The 19217-nt window shown below is 36.5% G+C and overlaps 1 protein-coding gene across 2 annotated transcripts; it reads left to right on the forward strand.

Moving 5' to 3' along the window:
- Positions 1–531: 531 nt before the first annotated feature.
- Positions 532–18496, forward strand: LOC120083014 (nicalin-1). Of its 2 annotated transcripts, none has more exons than XM_039038491.1 (14): positions 532–1066; positions 1452–1621; positions 1936–2039; positions 2999–3065; positions 12471–12563; positions 12652–12816; positions 12978–13118; positions 13238–13315; positions 15690–15802; positions 15927–15987; positions 16283–16450; positions 16985–17086; positions 17386–17475; positions 17580–17813. In XM_039038491.1, exons 1-14 carry the CDS (start codon positions 787–789, stop codon positions 17664–17666), a joined length of 1719 nt encoding a protein of 572 aa, XP_038894419.1. In that variant the 5' UTR covers positions 532–786; the 3' UTR covers positions 17667–17813. The 2 variants fall into 2 exon arrangements, with proteins under 2 accessions (XP_038894419.1, XP_038894420.1); XM_039038492.1 differs by lacking the exon at positions 17580–17813 and adding an exon at positions 17976–18496 and having other exon boundaries at positions 535–1066.
- The last annotated feature ends 721 nt before the right edge of the window (positions 18497–19217 follow it).

Here is a 19217-nt window from a genome sequence, read left to right on the forward strand (position 1 = left end):
CAAAATATTCAGAGTGTTGCAACACTGTTGGCAACGTTACAATGTTGCCTTGCACATCAGCATTCTGTCTTCAAGCGTCAGCCGAGCATTGAGGCTTTGTATATGATGAGCGTCGCGACATTGTTCAAGGACATTTTGGTCATTTTTGCTCTTTTGAAGTCTGGTTGCTCAAATCAACTCCAATTTGCTTCAAATTAATCCCGTTAAGCTTCAAATGCTCGGTTCTGCCTCTTGATTGCTTGGTACCTATAAAATAGGACAATAAATACATAAAATCTAATAATGAGCTCAAATTAAATTAGAAATAATAGCTATTTTTTAGAGTTTTCAGATGTGTATTAGAATAGTACTATACACCACTATTTACCGCACATATAATGGTATATCTTATTGTATGGAATTCAACTAAAGGGTATGAAAATCTACGTTAAATATTACATTCATAATAAAACTCAAATATCTATGTGTTTTTGCTCAAATATATGTATGTGTGTTTTCTATTAAAAGAAAAGAAAAAAAAGAAAGAAAATAGACCACTTGCAAAAGGGGCACTTTCTAGAATAAGAAGATTTAACAAAGCTTGGAAGGTCAAGTGAGGTGTATGCAGGCGGTGGGCATCTCTCCTCAACGGCGAGAAGAGCAGCAAGAACCGCGAGCTGATTCAATTTCCATGTGCGTATCATCTATTTTATTGTAATCAAATTCCCCACAAATCTCATCCTTCTTCTTCTCATATCTCTTGCAAACGCCCTTTCCCCTCCAATCTGAGCTCCAGATCTTGCATCCATGGCTCCTCGTAAACCCCGCGAGCCACAAGTTCTCGATTCCTTCTACCCTATCCTCGCCCTTGTATTCATTCTAGTTGCCTGTGTCGAGCTCTGTGACGCTGCTACTGTCGTCGATGTCTACCGTCTCATTCAATACGATATCTCTGGTGTTCCCTTTGGATCCCGCGCCGCCACACTCAATCACCATGCTTCTTCTCTTCATTTTCCCTCTGCTGCTGATCTCTCTCGCTCTGTTCTCATCATTCCTCTTTCTGAACTCAATATCACCTTTCTCCAAGGTACCATTCTTTTATTTTAACTATTATTACAATTTTAGTAAAGTAGTTGTGAACTGTATACAACTCTTTGCAGTTTTAGATAGTTTCATTGGGGTGAAATTTCCATGACGACCGGGATTTGATTACTGAACTAGTTAAAGAAGTTATTCATACTTTGAGTACTTGTATTAAATTTGCGAAATTTGGGAGGTTTTGATCTACCAAACAGTAGTGTGTTTGCAGACTTGCAGAACTTTGTTAATCTAATTTCTTCTCTATTTCAAGGAAGAAGAATACTGCCTGTTTACCTTTAATTATGTGTATTTTTTTTTAAGAATTGTGGGTTTACTGCTCCCGCTCTTATTTCTTCTGTTGCTAATCGGGCTATCTTTATGGTCTTGTGCAGAATGTATATCTCAGAAAAAGCGTCTGGGAGGTCTGTTGGTTTTGCTTCCCAAGATTTTTGACTCGGATGGCCCGGAAAATGATGACATTAAATCTCCACATAATGGAGAGGGGATGATCAAGAATTTATTGGTTGAACTTGAACGGTTGCTTATACATTCTACTATACCTGTGAGTGAAATGAAAATAATTTCCGGTTCATTTTAATAATTAATAGTTATTGAGTTCTCATTTTTTGAATTTTCTATGTTTATTATTTGTATGCTTATTCTGAACTCCGTTCTTTCTATATATGGTTGAAACATTTGAGCATTTAGCTTCCACTTAGGTTCATCCAAACTTTATTTTCTTTCTACATTAAATGAATGCACGTTATCTACTCTCAGTTTGTGATTATAACCACCTTCTTGTATTCCTTTACTTCAATCTATATTTTCAGTTTCTATAATGTGTTTGCATTTCTGAGAGTTTCTATGCCGTTCCAGTATCCTGTATATTTTGCTTCAGAAGGTGAAGATATTGATGCTGTTTTGGCTGATGTCAAGAACAATGATGCCACTGGTCAGCTTGCAACCGCAACTACTGGCGGGTTAGTTGAATCTATTATGAATTTTGGGTGCTTTAGTGAATTTTATGTGGATAACGGAAATCCCAACAGAGAAAGGAAAGAATGGTTTCTTTTGGGATATCAATATATTTTTATGATTTATATATGTTTTATATTTTAATTCTGATTTTGATATGATTATTAAGGATTATTATTATTATTATTCATTTATTTATTTTTGCTGCAAGCATAAACCCTCTATTGCAACAGACAACAACGTTAAGTTAGATGTTAAAGTATATTGTGTTTCTCCTTGTCTTTTATTTTGGCTACTATCTCCAATTCTCCCCTTAATTATCTTCGTCAGTTCCCCCCTTTTGCATAAAAGATTGGTGATGTTTTTCCTGACTTCCTTTATCCTTTAGTTTACACAAGGAATTAACATTCAGTGTTGGTGAAAATGTTGGGATCTCATTGGTAATTTTGATCTAGGCGTCGATATAAATTAATATTTTTGAAAAATCATAGAAATCAATGAAGTTTTGACACTACTTAAATTACTTATAGAATTGTTTTGGATTAGGGCCGCCTTTTGTAACTGGGTTTGGGGCTCTTTATGTTATTGGGCTTATTTCTTTATATACCTTTGAATATCCTTTCATCTCTCAACGAAACTTGGTTTTTTTAATTCAAAAAGTGTGATTATTATTCATGTCATTTTTTCGGGTGAAATTTCTAATATATCTTGACAGTTTTTGATGTTGTATTGAAATTTACTCAATACTAAAAGAACATCCATCAACCTATATTGATTTGAACTCAAATCATTCAGTTTCTCATTAAAAAGGTACTTGCAGTATAAACTGTCGTTGTACCATTTGCAAGTGCTTTTATTTAATAATTTCATATTATCTAGAATCTTTTGTTCATAAAGAAAACTTGGGAGCTTGAAGGATAAGTATATAATTGTTGATATTCACTGGAATCATAAATGTTTGCAGGTACAAGCTTGTTGTTTCAGCAGCAGAGCCAAGGAAACTTGTATCTTCCACGATTACCAATATTCAGGTACCTTTTTCAGATTCTTTAACATGGGAACAACTAGAGTTATTGACTTATTGTATATAGTTATTTATTTGAATACATTTATCTCGACAGACAGCTTAATTAAAACAAGCTAGGATGCACATCTGCATTATGCTTCTAAGCAACATGTTGGAGTCCAAGTGATTGTCTTGTCATCATATATAATAGCAGATTAGAAAGCTTTTACACATAAGAAGTAGTTGGCTTGTTGATCTTATAGTAATATGTATATTGGTAACAAAACCAAACTTCCATTGAGCAAAATGAATACAAGGGTGCACAGACACACACACACACACACAAAGCACTCAACATGACCTATAAGAAGGAGCACCAATCCAAAAAATTCAAGCCAGTATCTTAATTATAAAACGGCAATAAACTACGCCACCTCCTATACCCCATCACATGACCTCGCCACTCTAAATAATCTATCTCAAGCCAAATGACCCACAAGATAGCAAAAAAAAAAAAAAAAAAAAAAACAAAAAAAAAAGAGGCCACCAGACTTTGCATGTCTCTCTAAAGCGTGAGTTTAGGAGCATCTCCTTAATCCTAGCGTAACTCCTATTTCCTTGTAGAATGTAAGCAAAACGAGTTCAACCACCAAGACCAGAGAGTCTAAACAAACACCCCACAATAATGCAAATCCTTTGGGTTTGACGTTGCCTAGAAAGGGTGCACCATCGCAGGAACAACACAAAGGAAGAATGTCTCTGAACACGGTCCACATTGTTGACTCTTCCATGTAAAATCTGCCATACAAAAACTTTTACCTTCCTAGAGCTTTTTAACCTTCCAGGGTGTGGAGAAGACATAGGCGGGTTGAGGGTGGGGAGGGACCGACAACAAAAGAAAGAAAGAATTGCAAGAGAAGCCCCTAAAAGAGTCAGGGTCCAAAACCCAAAGTTTCTTCTCCCTCACATTGTTGATCATGGAGAATAGAAAGGAAGCTCGCAACGTCTACCGCCTCTCTATCATAAAGGTGGCATTTGAGAATCGAAACCCAAAAACAATGAGGAAGGTGTATGATCAAATAGGAGCCACGAAATGCAACTTCTTACTTGAAATATTATATGAACACAGGTACAACTTGCAAAAAGGTTGCTCACTCGCCCACCAATGCTCCCCAAAATATAAATTTGTTCCTTCCCCAACAGAGCAAACCCACAAAGAAAAAGAAGAGAAGCCGAGGAAAATCACCTAAGAAGCACAAATTCTAACATGGGACATGACATGAAGATGGCGACAGGTCAGTTTCTTAAAAAGTAAGACACAAACACGTTGGAGACATTTTTTTTAATATAAAATATGCTATATTGATACATTCATATTTCTAGATAAGACATGCAAATTTCACATAAAAACAAAATATGCTTCACCATAAGCATATAAAGTTAAGTCAACTAATGATATTTGAAATCTTAAAAGATAAAAGATATGAAAAGATTTAATTGGCTATGACTAAAGGATGAAGACACCATCCTAATACTTTAGGATTGGCCAATATATAAAGATAAAATCTATAAGAGAATCTTATTCCCCCCCTAATTTCTAGGTTAAATATTTTCAAGAGCGGTGTACAATTCGTGTCTAAAATTGGAAAAAGGAAATATATTCTCACACATTTCTTAGTGTCAAACACGTGTTTGGACATATTCATGTCTACGGACGCTTTGTGGGAAACAAAGTGTTTGTGCTTCATAGGAAATCTCTTTTAGAGAAGTTTATGAGCCCTTTGGTGTCACCGTCATCAACCTGCCAAAACAGTGAGGGCCATGTTTACTCACAATAATTTTGTGCCACAAAGCATTGGGCTGTATGAAGAACTGCTACAACCATTTGGCTAACAGAGCCTTGGAACTTAAGTTTAGGCTAATCCACATGCCACCAACCACCACCTCCCAATTAATTAGGTGAGACCCCTATTCTCCTCCACGTTCCCTTCCTGTTCTTGTATCATTTGTCCTCGATGAAAAATTGTTTGGTGGCTAACATTTTTCACTCTTCTAGGAGCTTTTCTTCTTTTTCCCTTTTGTCATCTATTATCAGCATAGGAATGTTGGCACGTCATGGCTCTTTTATCTTTGGTTGGGAAGTTTGAGCTTGTCATGGCTCTTTTATCTTTGGTTGGGAAGTTTGAGCTTATGCTAGGGTGGAGGGATGTTGGTTTTTGGAGTCTAAACCTCACTGTGGGATTTTCTTAGAGCTCATTCTTCCTATGTTTGTTGAACTCCCCTTCTTTGGTCAGTGAGTCTGTTTCTCCAATCATGTGGAAGATGAAAATTCCAAGGAATGTCCAATTCTTAGTTTGGCAGGTCATCCTTGGAGGAGTCAACACTTCAAATCAGCATTCAAGAAAGATGTCTACTTTGATAAAACTATTTTGTTGCATTTTCTGTTGAGGTTGGAAGAAGACCTTGATCATATTCTCCAAAACTGTACCTTGGCTCATACTATTGGAGCATCATTTTTTACGTGTTTGGCATTTCGTTTGCTAGACATAGAGGGTATAGAAAGATGATTGATAAGTTTTTCCTCCATCTGCCTTTTCAAGAGGGGAGTTTTTTTGCGGCGAGTAGGAGTTTGTGCTGTGTTGTGGCCTTTGTTTGGTTGGTCCCTCATTGGATTCTATTTGTCTCATTGGCTTCGGTGATGAAGATTTTTTGTCATTATTCCTTAGGTCCCATTTTACTTAATTGGATCCCATTTTTTTAATTGTTTGTTTTTTGTTTTTCTTTCTCGGGTTGGTTTTTTTGGATGACCTTGTATTCTTTTTCAATGATTGTGTGGTTCTTTATAGAAAAATAAATGTCCCCTATCCTACTTATCCAAACACAAACATTTACAAATCATTTGGTGGCTGATTTTTTTTGGTCTCGTTAGGGAGCTTCGTTTCTTTGTCGTTTGGTCTTCATCATTTATTGTTTGAAAGAGAAACAATCGATGTCTCCTCTCACCTATCTTTGATAGGGGAGTGGGGTTTTAGGATTGGGAAAAGACCCTAGCTCTCAAAGAAGTTGTCCTCATTAGTTGTCTAATTTTGTTACATTCTCTAATGGAAGGCGGAGGAAAACTTGGATGATACTCATTGGATATGCGAGTTTGCGAGATCTGTTTGGAGTTGCTTCTTCCAGACTTTCGGTTTGATGCTGTTAAAGGAGAAAAGAGAGAAAGAGGAGACACGAGGTTTACGTAGAAAACCCTAGAACAGGGAGAAAAAACCATGATAGAGAGTCTTCGTTTTATTAATTTTTACATAATGTGAGAGATACAAGAGGATTCTTATTTATAGGTTCCAACAAGCCTAAATACAAAAAAAGGAAAGAAAAATAGGGTAAATTAAATAACTATAGTACCCCCGGGACTATAAACAATCTAAGTCCATTATTTCCAACACTCCCCCTCAAGTTGGGGCGTAGATATCAATCAGACCCAACTTGCTAATGCAAGAGACAAAATTTTGCCTGAGTAACCATTTAGAGAGAACATCTGCAACTTGTTGATTTGATGAAATATACGGAATACAGATACTGCCATTGTCCAGTTTCTCTTTTATAAAGTGTCAGTCAATCTCCACAAGTTTCGTTCGATCATGTTGTACTAGATTATTGGCGATGCTTATAGAAACTTTATTATCACAATAGAGTTTCATAGGTAAGACACCATCTTGATGAAGATCTTTGCTTCTTACTTCTCCAAGTAACCAGGTTACCCCATACAAAGGTATAGTACCTTGAGATAGACTTTCAGTCAGTCAATAATTCTGCCTAATCAGACTCTGTATAGGCTCAATGCATTTCCTGTCAGTTTTTCTGAACATTAAACCTTTACTAGGAATGCTTTTCAAATATCTCAGAATTCGATTCACAGTCTCCATATGTTCTTCATAAGGTGTCTGTATAAACTGACCGACAATACTGACAACATAGGAAATGTCTGGTCTGGTATGTGATAAGTAAATTAACTTTCCCACTAGATGCTGATACCTCTCTTTACCAACCGGAACTTTGTTAACAGAATCTCCCAGTTTAGCATTGAATTCTATAGGAGTGTCAGCATGTCTACATCCAGTCATTCCTGTTTCCTTTAACAAGTCAAGAGTGTACTTCCATCGTGAGATAGAGATTCCTTCCCTTGATCTGGCCACTTCCATTCCAAGGAAATACTTTGGATTCTCGAGGTCTTTGATTTCAAACTCGTTTGCCATCTTCTTTTTCAGTTTGGTGATCTCATCAATATCATTTCCTGACAAGACAATATCATCCACATACACGATTAGGAAAGCAATTTTTCCAGACATGAACCTTTTTGTCAACAATGTATGGTCAGAGTGTCCCTGGCGAACCCTTGGGACTTAACAAAGGTAGTAAACCTTTCAAACCAGGCTCTCGGGGATTGTTTTTTTAATACAAGGACTTTCTGAGTTTACACATCCAATGATCAAACTGAGCTTCAAAACCTGGAGGAGGGCTCATATACACCTCTTCTTCTAAATCACCATTTAGAAAGGCATTTTTCACATCAAGTTGGTGGAGAGGCCAATCTTTATTTACTGCAACAGAGAGAAGATCCTGAATTGTGTTTAACTTCGCTACGGGAGAGAGTTTCTAAATAGTCTACCCTATAAGTCTGAGTAAACCCTTTTTGCTACAAGTTCGGCCATGTACCTGTCTAAAGTACCATCAGATTTATATTTCAGAGTGAACACCCACTTGCACCCAACTGTTTTATGTCATTTTGGGAGAGTAAAAAGGTCCCATGTATTATTCTTTTTAAGAGTTCTCGTTTCTCTTATAACGGCAGTCTTCCACTTTGGAATCTCCATAGCCACATGTATGTTTTTTGGTATTGTTGTTGTGTCAAGACGGGCATTGAAAGCCCTGAACTTAGAAGACAGATCACTGTAAGATAGAAAGTTATACGTAGGATACTTAGTGCAAAACCTGGTGCCATTTCTCAAGGCAATTGGCATGTCAAGAGAAGCATCATAATCCCCAGGTTTGTTTGACTTCTCATTTGCTTTCCCACCTGTAGTAGGATTCTGATCACACTTGGCTAAGGTAGAATTTCACTCTTGTGTTTCTGTTGTAGTCTCATCATTGTCTGCCACCATGTTATTTTTTGGAACTAACACATCAGTCCTGTCATTCTCAGTTACATCCACAATATCATCCTCAACACACAAATCGTTATTATCAGGGACACACTCAGTAGTACCTTGAGCTTGTGTTGGTTCAGATTCATAGACCGGAGTCGGTGGGACAGTAGGGGACACAATTTCCTTTCTGAGATTTTTCCTGTAGTATGTTAGTGAAGGGACCTGTTTAGTAGGTAGAACAGTGTCATGGGAACTCAAGATGGGCTCAAGAAGATCAATAGGGACTGAGGATGTTGACCAGTTAGTCTCTTCACTAGTACTCTCCCCCTGAAGATGACTAACAGGGAAGAAGGGTTCATCTTCAAGGAATGTGACATCCATGAAGATAAAGTATTTTTGAGAAGAAGGATGGAAGCATTTATAAACTCGCTAGTGATGAGGATATCCAAGGAAGACACATTTCTGAGCACGAGGGGTAAACTTAGTTTGGTTAGGGCCATGACTATGGAGAGACAAAACACCCAAAAACCTGGAGAGGAACATCAGGAATGAATCGTGTGGTCGGGTACGACTCCTTGAGGCATTCAAGAGGGGTTTGGAGTTGCAAAACACGAGAAGACATTTGGTTAATAAGATGGGTTGCAGTAAGAACTGCATCTCCCCACAAATAAGATGGAAGAGAGGTAGATAGCATGAGAGACCGAACAACCTCGAGGAGGTGACGATTTTTCCTTTCAGCTACTCCATTCTGTTGAGGTGTATAGGCACACGAACTTTGGTGAACAATGCCTTTGGAAGATAGAAATTCACGAAGAGTATTATTGAGAAATTCACGACCATTATCACTTCGAAGAATAGCAATTTTAGTATTGAACTAAGTCTCAATAGTGGTGTAAAATTGTTGAAATATCGACCAAAACCTCTGATTTGTCAGTGAGAAGAAAGACCCACGTAAGATGGATATGATCATCGAAAAATGTCACAAACCAACGTTTTCTTGAAGAGGTGGTAACACTAGAGGGACCCCAACCATCACTATATATAAGATTAAAGGGCTGAGAAGGTTTGTAAAGTTGAGAGGGAAAGGTGACCCTATGTTGTTTTGCACGAATGCACACATCACAAGAAAGAGAAGAGACATCAACTTTATGGAATAAATGAGAAAATAAAATTTCGATGACCAAGGCAAAAATGTCACAACATACAATCTTTTTCTGAAGTTGAAAAATACGAAGATAACAAACTAGTCCTATAGCTATTCCTAGAAGAAGCATCATCATCAAGGAAGTAGAGTCCCCTATTGTGTCGGGCAGTGGCAATCGTCTTCCTTGAGCTAAAGTCCTGAAAGAAAACATTATCCAATGAGAAGACAACTTAACAATTTAGATCTCGGGTTATCTTACTAATAGATAGCAAAATGTAAGATATTTTAGGTACACGCAACACATTCTGTAAAGTTAAACCATGGTAGGGAGAAATATGACCCTTGCCCACAATAGAAGCAAAAGACCCATATGCAATTTTGATTGTTTCATTACCAACACACGGAAGATACGATAGGAAGTTATCAGATGACCCGGTTAAATGATCTGTAGCCCCTGAATCAAGTATCCATGGTTTATTGTCATTTATACTTAGGAGACTTAAGGGCTGTGATGTACCTTATGGAGCAATTGCCTCAAGAGAAGGGACAATAGAGTCACTTTGACAATTCATCTGAGGTTGTGACTGGGAAGCACTCGCAGATTCACTTACAAGTGCACGATCGGGATTGTTATCATTCAGAGGACGTCTTCTACCCTTTGGTGGTCTACCATGTAAGTTCCAACACTGTTCCTTTGTATGCCAGAGCTTTTTTGCAAGTTCACACACTGGAGTTTGTTTCCCATTGTGCTTGTCACCATCATTACCAGATAATTTTGCACTAAAAGCAGCAGAATTAGTAGGTGACACAATAGTGATGTTCATAGCATTGGATCTATCTTCCTCAAGGCAAACCTGAGAGCACACTTCCATAAGAAAGGGTATAGGTCTCTGTCCCAGTATGGCCTCGCTCTGCATCGAATTTGGAGTTCAAACTAGCTAGGAAATCATATACCCTATCTACTTCCTCAATTTTGGAATACTAGACACCTCCACACGGACAATCCCAAATAATTTCGTGGCACAAGTCCATCTCTTGCCAGATTAGGGATCGTTTATTAAAGTACGAAGTGACATCCATCGTCCCCTGTTTGTATTTGTGAACTTGTTTGCGTAGAGTATAAAGACTAGATGCATTCTAGGGGTGTTCATGGGTTGGGTTGGGTTGAAAGACTTTTTAGACCTAACCCAATTGTTCGGGTTGTAAATTTTTTCAACCCAAATAACCCTTATTAAAAAATGAACCCAACCCAACACAACCTTGAAATATTTGGGTTGGGTTGGTTCAGGTTAATCGGTTCATTTATTTATAATTTTGTTCTAAAAAGAAGCAAAATGTAAATACGTAAAAATCTAATATAATTATTTTCATATATTGAATTAAGATTAACAACTCAATTTCAATTTATATAGTGAAAATTTTCTTTCTAAAGTGTAAAGAAATTACTTTTAAGAGTTGTTAAAGAATAAATTATTAAAAAAATATTGGAATTAAATAAAATTAAAATCAATATATGTATAAATAATTTTTTTATAAGTAATAAAAAATATATATTTTAAAGTTAAGAATAAATTCGGGTTGGTTTGGGTTATATTAGGTGAACCCATGAACCAACCCAACCCATAAAATTTTCATTTATTTGAACCCAACCCAACCCAAATGAGTTGATAACCCAATCTAAACTGCACGGGTTAAGTTGGGTTGGGTTGATCGGTTTTTCAGGTCATCGGGTTTTTTGAACACCCTTAATGCATTCTGCCTTTTTGAATATAATTTCTGAACAACATCCAAGATATCTCGAACGGTGGCAACATACAATAATGGTTTCCCTATCTGAGGCTCCATACTATTAATCAATAGTGATCGTAGCCAGGAGCCCTCTCCTTTCCAAGTGCGCTCTCGAGGATTCCCCGGTCTAGGTCTGGATATCTCGCCAGTCAAATAACCGAACTTGTGACGCCCTTCAAAGGCCATTTTAATAGATTGAGACCAAGAGAAATAATTCCAGGTGTTTAACTTTTCTCCCGCAATTAAGCTTGTGGAATTTTCCATAGAACCAGACAAATAATTTGCACTAGTTAAAGCAGGGAAAGAGGTTACCGAATTCTTTAGATACATCAGTAAACCGGAAGGAACGTCTGAATTCAATACACTTGAATTTAAGTTTGTGATTGTGGAAGCACCTAAGGCTGCCTCAAGAGCGGCGATTTGTTTTGAAAACTCGCCTGAAGATCAGCTAACTGTTGTTGAACCATTGCCGAAGAAAGACCCATGGACCCGTGATGTTCATAGCTTGGCGGCGGTAGATGGAGCTGCCTAGGCGACAAGCTGTTATAGGCGGCTGGCGGCACATCACTCTCGATTACGGACTTGCCTCGATAGAAACCCCTAGAATAGGGAGAAAAAACCATGATAGAAAGTCTTCATTCTATTAATTTTTACATAATGCGAGAGGTACCAGAGGATTCTTATTTATAGGCTCCAACAAACCTAAATACAAAAAAGAAAAGAAAAATAGGGTAAAGTAAATAACTATAATATCCCCAGGACTATAAACAATCAACTAAGTCCCTTATTTCCAACACATGTCCTTTATCATTTTAAAGTTCTAGGTTACTTTAGAATGTGAGGAATATGAAACTTTGTGGACTAGATTGGAGTTCATTAAGTTTCGTGTTTTTGTTTCTTGTTGACTTTTTAGTACCCAAGTGTTCTGTAGTTACCATCTTATTGTGCTATTGCGTTGTTGGAGATCTTTTTATAATCCTTTTGAGCCTGCTTTGTTTTGAGCCCCCTAATACCCATTTCAGTCTAATTGGACTCTCTGCCAGATATATCTGTTAAATTAAATTGAAATTTTCACATGTGGCATTCATGTCGATGTTCTTTCCATTGACTCCTAAGGGTGATTGGAGAAGGCAAGCAGACAGGTCAAGCGAGAGGTCATGTGTCAAAAATAGAACGTTGTAAAACTGTAAATTGTGTATTTTCCATATAATTTACCATTTCTCTTGTTGGTGCGATTGTGTAGTTTGTGTTCTGTTATTGAGGTGCTGTGATTAGCTTTGTTCTCCCCTCATTTTTGTGCCTAATTCTTTTTAATAGTGATCTTTTTGTTTTTATTTTTTTTAATTGGTGTCAGGGTTGGCTGCCTGGACTTAAATCTGATGGGGATGCTAGTCAACTCCCAACAATTGCTATTGTAGCATCATATGATACATTTGGCGCTGCTCCTGTATGTGACTTATTTAACGCACTAACAATATCTACCATATTTTATCTGTACTTTATCTTGATGATGTGGATCATCTCTCTGGTTATAGGAATTATCTGTGGGAAGTGATAGCAACGGAAGTGGAGTTGTTGCACTTCTTGAAATTGCAAGGTTGTTTTCTCTTCTTTATTCCAATCCTAAGACAAGAGGAAGGTACAATCTACTTTTTGGGCTCACTTCTGGTGGGCCTTACAACTACAACGGGACTCATAAGGTTCTCATCCTTTCTTTGTGCATACAATCATCATAATTATTATTTCTTATTATTACAATGTATTCTATTTAGTTAGACTTCTCCATTTCCATTATTATTTATTTGTTTATTCTATTATTGTTTCTATTCGTTGTCCATTAATGTAAAGTACCCTTTCCCAGTGGCTTCAAAGCTTTGATCACCGACTCCGTGAGAGTATTGACTATGCTATTTGCTTAAATAGTATTGGCTCATGGGATGACAAATTATGGCTGCATGTCTCCAAGCCTCCAGAAAATGCCTACATTAAGCAAATCTTTGAAGTAAGCAGATATACTTTTAAAATATTCAATGTCTTGTAATATAAATAAAAATGTTAATGTCTTAATACTATGTTGTTTATTACAACGTGTTGGTTGTGGATGGCCTGGACTCTCTGTAGGATTTCTCAAATGTTGCCGAGGATTTGGGCTTCAAAGTTGATCTGAAGCACAAGAAGATTAATATTTCAAACCCTCGAGTGAGTTAATACACTTGAAGTTTTTCCTTTCATCTTTTTCTGTCAGAAAATTCATTTTCAGATGAAGAAAATATCATGAAATTTAATTATTGACATTTGAAAAATGAATATAGAATCTAAAACATTGTATTGAAAAATGAAATATTACCGAAATAGAAAGAGGAAAACTAAGACAGACAGTTTGAAAGGTTCGTTCTCTCCCCAGGACAAGCCTAATTCCCACCTACATCAACACCTACACAATCTCCCTCTAATAACAACCCGAGGGTGTCCCATGCCCACACTATCCTCCTAACAAAATTCTCCCATTCATTTACTTCGTGCTTCCCCACCTTTCTTTCTACGTGTGCATGCAAATCTACCGGTGGTTTAAGCAAGCCTGCACGTTGATGATACACAACTATAGGTGTCTAGACTGTACAATCTCTGAAGAAAAACCCTCTTCTGCCTTCCCTTACCTGGTATTCGGCTTCTGATTGATGCGAAACTCTTTAGTGAAATCAGACTAGTCTTTTATTCAAAATTCTTCAAGAAACTGATTGCAGAAGCATTTTATGTAGTCTTACTTTTAGCTTCTAACTGTAACTAACAGAAAATAACAAACAACCAAAAATTAAAATAACAGAGTTAATAATGGTTAAGAACAAAAAGTAACAAGTATCACATGCACATGTATTGGCCCTTAAGAAATACTCATTCTTGGGTTTAGAATTGCAGCTTCATCTCCGAATGTACTCTCCAAATCTCCATGTTCTGAGACGCGTGACCGAGGATTTTGACGTTTTCTTTTTAATTTTTGTCCCACATTTTTTCACATGTAAATTTTCTATTTTTTTCTTTGTTTACCGATTTTTTCAAAACTTATTTACCTTTTTTTTGTGTGCTTCATTTCATGCGTAAGTCACGGAGGACCAATGGACTACTGCACTCAAATGCTTTTTGTGCTTAAGTCTTTATTTTAATATTTTGTTTACCAAAAGAAAAGTATTAGAAAAAATTGAAGCCTTGGAGATACGTAAACCATCTAAAAATTCTGAACCTACATATCTTACATGATCCAACCTTTTTTCTTTCATTTGGTCTTCCCAAATAACCCTTTATGCATCTATTGAATCCATTATGCATCTACCCTTTCATACTGAATCCATTATGCTTCTATTGGTCTTCTGCGATTTTGCTCAATCTTTTTGGGAGAGAATCCTGCGGTGCTTCAACTATCATTTGGTCTTCCCACATGACCCTCTCACTTTACTGAATTCATTTCTTATTGGCCACCCATTCAACATCATTATCAAAGCTTACTTATGGCTCATATGGAATGACCAAATCAACCGGGGCTTTGAAGATTGAGAGACGGATTTCACTCGCTTCTTTGATCATCTTGTGTATATTGCTCTCAATTGGTGTAAACTCACCCCATCTTTTTGTGATTATATTAAAGTCTTACATCTCTTATTTCACAATGGAATACTATTATGTAATCTCACACGGCATCTTGTCTTTTTGTAATTTCATACCATGAATGAAATTATTTCTGATTGTTTCTCATAAAAAAGAAAAACCCTTCTTTCTTTCTCAACTTGTTGGAGATATGCCAATAGGTTATCCATTCTTGCATAGGTAAATCCACAAAACCATCTCACTTTTCTCTCTAACCTGAGTTCTTGTTTAGGTGAACCATGACCAAGTCCGCTTTATGAAACTTCTCAGCTCTCATATGTTTTAGCTCCTAATGCATCTACAGTATAATTCAGCATTATTAACCTGAGTTGAGATTCTTTTTTATTGGGATTTATAAACAATCATACCAGACCTACTGTTAATCGAGAGCTTTAATGTCAATGTTTCCAAATGGAACTTGTTCACTGGGTTGTTTGTTGAACTTGGACCTTGGTTCTGAGTTCCTATTTAATTTATAGAAAAGTGAGAATAAAACTGTAATTTTGATGGCTAGGGCAACAGTATCATACAAGGTACTTCAATGAAAAGTGAAATTTGTAATTGTGATTCTAAATATAGAAATCATTATATTAATATGTTTTATTTATATTGTTACAGAAAAAATTTAGCTGTGGAGATTCAAATCTTATTGTTTGAGCGTACCTTTGCACTAAGATACATTGTTTTAAGGATTGCAAATGATACTAACGTTATGCTTGTATATATGATCTCCAAATACAATGGCAAAGATGACTCGAGCATTTAGAATCATAATCAAGTGTATTTTTCAAATGTCATGTTACTTGGCCACATAATGACGTGTGCTATTTAATCGTTATTTCAAAAAAGATTGTTCTAGGTTTCCCTGTATACAATTGTTACTTCTATTTTATGATTACTGTAGCCCACTAGATAAATCCTTTGTATGCTGTAGGTAGCCTGGGAGCATGAACAGTTTTCAAGATTGAGAGTAACTGCTGCTACCCTTTCTGAACTTTCTGCTGCTCCTGAGCTTTTGGAAAGGACTGGAGGTTTGGCTGACAACAGGTTCTATTTTTAAGAAATTGATCAGTTTCCCGCTTCTGTTCCACTTCCATGCTTGCATGTGTGCGGGCATACATATTATATCTCTGTGTGTGATGTGTATTCTGACAAGACCAACCTCCAACAGATTGTTTTTGAACGAGAGTAAAATTGCCAACAGTATCAAGTTAGTTGCCGAGAGTATTGCAGTAAGTTTTATCATGTCTTGCTTAGCCGTAAAATTTAAGCAAGTATTGTATCGTACTTGTGTGTTTCCTGTTCCCAACTGCAAGTGTTTGTTTTCGGCAATCGAGAATTCATCTAAATTTCAGTATGTTTGAATATATCACGTAGCTAGCTTCTACTGTTATTTACAAGTGCAGAGTGCAAGAATAGACTACTTCCATTATTGATTTTCAAATTGCAAATGGTTCAGTGTTCGTGGTATTATTTTATATTGTTTTTCAGAATTCTCTAATGCACAATTCCTTGCATTTTATGCAGAAGCATATTTACAGATACGAAGGAAAGAATATACAAGTATTTGCAGATGATAGCAGTTTGGCGGTCAATCCAACTTATATTCGATTATGGTTGGATCTTTTGTCACGAACGCCTCGAGTTGCTCCATTCCTGTCAAAAGATGACCCTTTCATATCGGCATTAAAAAAGGTTTTATTTCATAAACGAAATTGTGCCAGTTGGTACCATCTACTTTCATTTAGCTTCGTATAATATGCTCACCCGAAGATTGATTGGGCAATCTGATAGAAAAAAAATAAGATTTTGTTCTGAAACGTGTTTATGTTCAACTGGCTCCTTTTCATCAAAAGATGACTCCTTCCTTCGTGTATTGGCAGTAGGGAAGGTTTTATATCATATAATAAAATTGTGTCAATTGTTACCGTTCTTGCCCCCTTTTGTTTACGTCAACCTAAAAATATTGCACGGAAACATGCATAACGTGCTTAAATATTCCAACTTTTGGAGAAATTGCCACCTTCTGTTTGTGACTATTTCTGACCGCTGATCCATATTTTCCTTGCATGCTTGTCTGATACAAAAGCACGAAACCCATTTATGCAAACACAATATTTTAGTGGCGAGTTAGCTTGGCTGTACTGACTCGTACAAATGCTTCAGGTCATTGATTCAAGTTACCTTTCACTGAGTCATTGTTGAATGATATGTTTCTACTATTTTCAGGAACTGGAGGTCCATACCCATGATGTGGGCTTGCAACATGAAGTATTTGACGGGATGTTCACCTTTTACGATTCAACTGCAGCTAAACTTCACGTATACCAGGTACTTCGCGGATCAATTGTGAACTTGGCTCTATACTTGCACTTGCATAGTTACATGTAATAGATCCCTAATAGATCTTTCATGCAATGCAATGCTCCATTTTATAGCATGTAATAGATCCAGTTTTGTTACAATTTTTTCAGCTTATACAATCTCATGCAATGCTCCATTTTATATTTGTTTTCTACAATATTATTTTCTATATTCGTGTCAACTGATTCTAGATCTGTGGTAATGTGTTGTAATCCTTGGTGTTCTTTCTTGACTTGAATCTAAGCAAAGCTTCATGTTTGTTTCAGGTTGCTAGTGTGACATTCGACTTGCTTTTGCTTTTGGTCTTGGGATCTTATTTAGTTTTACTCTTCTGTTTCCTCGTGATCACAACCAGGGTATGTTGTATTATTTACTTTATCAATAATCAAATTTAGAAAATGATCTTTCATGATAGAATTTCTTAAACATAAATAAAATAAATAAATGTCCATGTGTGCAGAAAGGGGCTCTTAGGACCTTTGTTATCAAGCACTCGCCACTCAAGACTATTGTGTATAGAGACTTTTCAAGCGTAGGAGTAACCTAAAAATGCTTTGGGAAAAAATTGTAAACCAGAATGTTTTGTGAGAACACTTGTTTAGTGGTCTTTGGCTTGAATGCTTCATTGTGAATCGCTCAAAAACACTTTCAAGATTATAAAACAAATATAAAAGTGATTTTTTTTTGTCAAAAATATTTCTTTTAAAAGCACTTCTAAGCACACCTTAAGTTTGGAATGACTTTTGAGAATATTGTTAAGTAAAAATATTTGTTTAACTCCTTTGAAACACTCTTGAAGTGTTGTTTCCCCACCCTTCCCAAAGCTGTAGAAACTCACAAAATCTCTGTTCCATAGGGTCTCGATGATCTGATCGGTCTATTTAGACGCCCTCCTTCCCGAAAAGTAAAAACAGCTTGATGAGTGCAGTAGATTTTGACGCTTGGATTTGCATCATTGCCACCCGAATTTTTGCCATCTAGATTAGACAGGCCTAACGATGGGGTCCAAATGTGACAAAGGTGTCAAACCAATCATCAGAGCTTGAGGAACTGAAGGTTTTATGTGGCCGTTCCTCGCTGGATTTTCTATTTCTTTCTTTGACATCCTTTCAGTGACATAATAGCAGTTAAGAGAACTCAAGGTGCGATAATTTTTTGTTTGCTCTCCATATTTAAATTCCTACTGTTTAACCCTCATTTGTGGCTTCCACTTTTGACCATGATTTTTTCCTTGGAATTTGTTGGGTCTATTATTTCTTGCTCAGTTGATGTTAGTGTCAGGCAATAGATTCAGTTCAACAGTTGAGAAAATATTTTTCTCATATAATATGTTGAGGTTATTTCTTAGTATTATTATTATTGTTTCACAGTGACTGATGGTTTTGGTTTCGTTGCTTTGTTAATTATTCAGTTTTATCAAATATTTCATTTGCATGGATTTCATTCATCTATTGCTACAAATAATTTACAAGAATATGTTGAAATTTTGTAGTTTTAACTTTTCTGTAAATCTTCTTACCTTTATGCCACTAATTATGTTTTTCTCTTCATAATTATTACATGTGTTAACTACATTTTATTATGATACTCAATTAAATTAAAAATAGTTTCCAGTATTCGCTCAACTGAAATGGAAAAGATTTTCTTCCTATTTCCACAGTTTTGGCTTCAATTATCTTCCTAGTGAGCATCAAACCGTCACCGAACCAACAGTGGTCGGTTTGAACAAACCGACCTCGACTGTCTAGGAGTAAAAGTCGGTCAGTTTGGTTGGTTTTATTCTTTGATCTGTTTTTTAAATTTGCCGATTTGGAATTTTCCCAAACTGACGCCGACCGACCCATCTCCTCCGATCGGCTGACTTTGGTTTGGTCGGTTGGCTTGATTTTTTAGTCTATCATGCTCACCCCTAGCTAGAAATAGTGTTCCTATGATTTTTGCGAGTTTTTAGCCTCAAGAACCATGGGTCGTAGTTGATAGATAACCTTATGTTACATGATGACTTGTTGAATGATAATGATATTAGCCCGCTCTTTAATTCTCTGTTGTGGTATTATTCTTTGATATTTCTTCTTTGATATTGTTTCATTCAATGTGA

The sequence above is a fragment of the Benincasa hispida genome, chromosome 8 (genome assembly GCF_009727055.1).
Source record: "Benincasa hispida cultivar B227 chromosome 8, ASM972705v1, whole genome shotgun sequence".
Classification (NCBI taxonomy): domain Eukaryota; kingdom Viridiplantae; phylum Streptophyta; class Magnoliopsida; order Cucurbitales; family Cucurbitaceae; genus Benincasa; species Benincasa hispida.

Excerpts from the sequence above, each read along its gene's own strand:
- LOC120083014 (XM_039038491.1), top strand. The coding sequence starts at position 787 with ATGGCTCCTCGTAAACCCCGCGAGCCACAAGTTCTCGATTCCTTCTAC. Across the intron at positions 2,040-2,998 it reads GCAACCGCAACTACTGGCGG|GTACAAGCTTGTTGTTTCAG; the intron begins GTTAGTTGAATC and ends AAATGTTTGCAG. Across the intron at positions 13,119-13,237 it reads ACATTAAGCAAATCTTTGAA|GATTTCTCAAATGTTGCCGA; the intron begins GTAAGCAGATAT and ends GACTCTCTGTAG.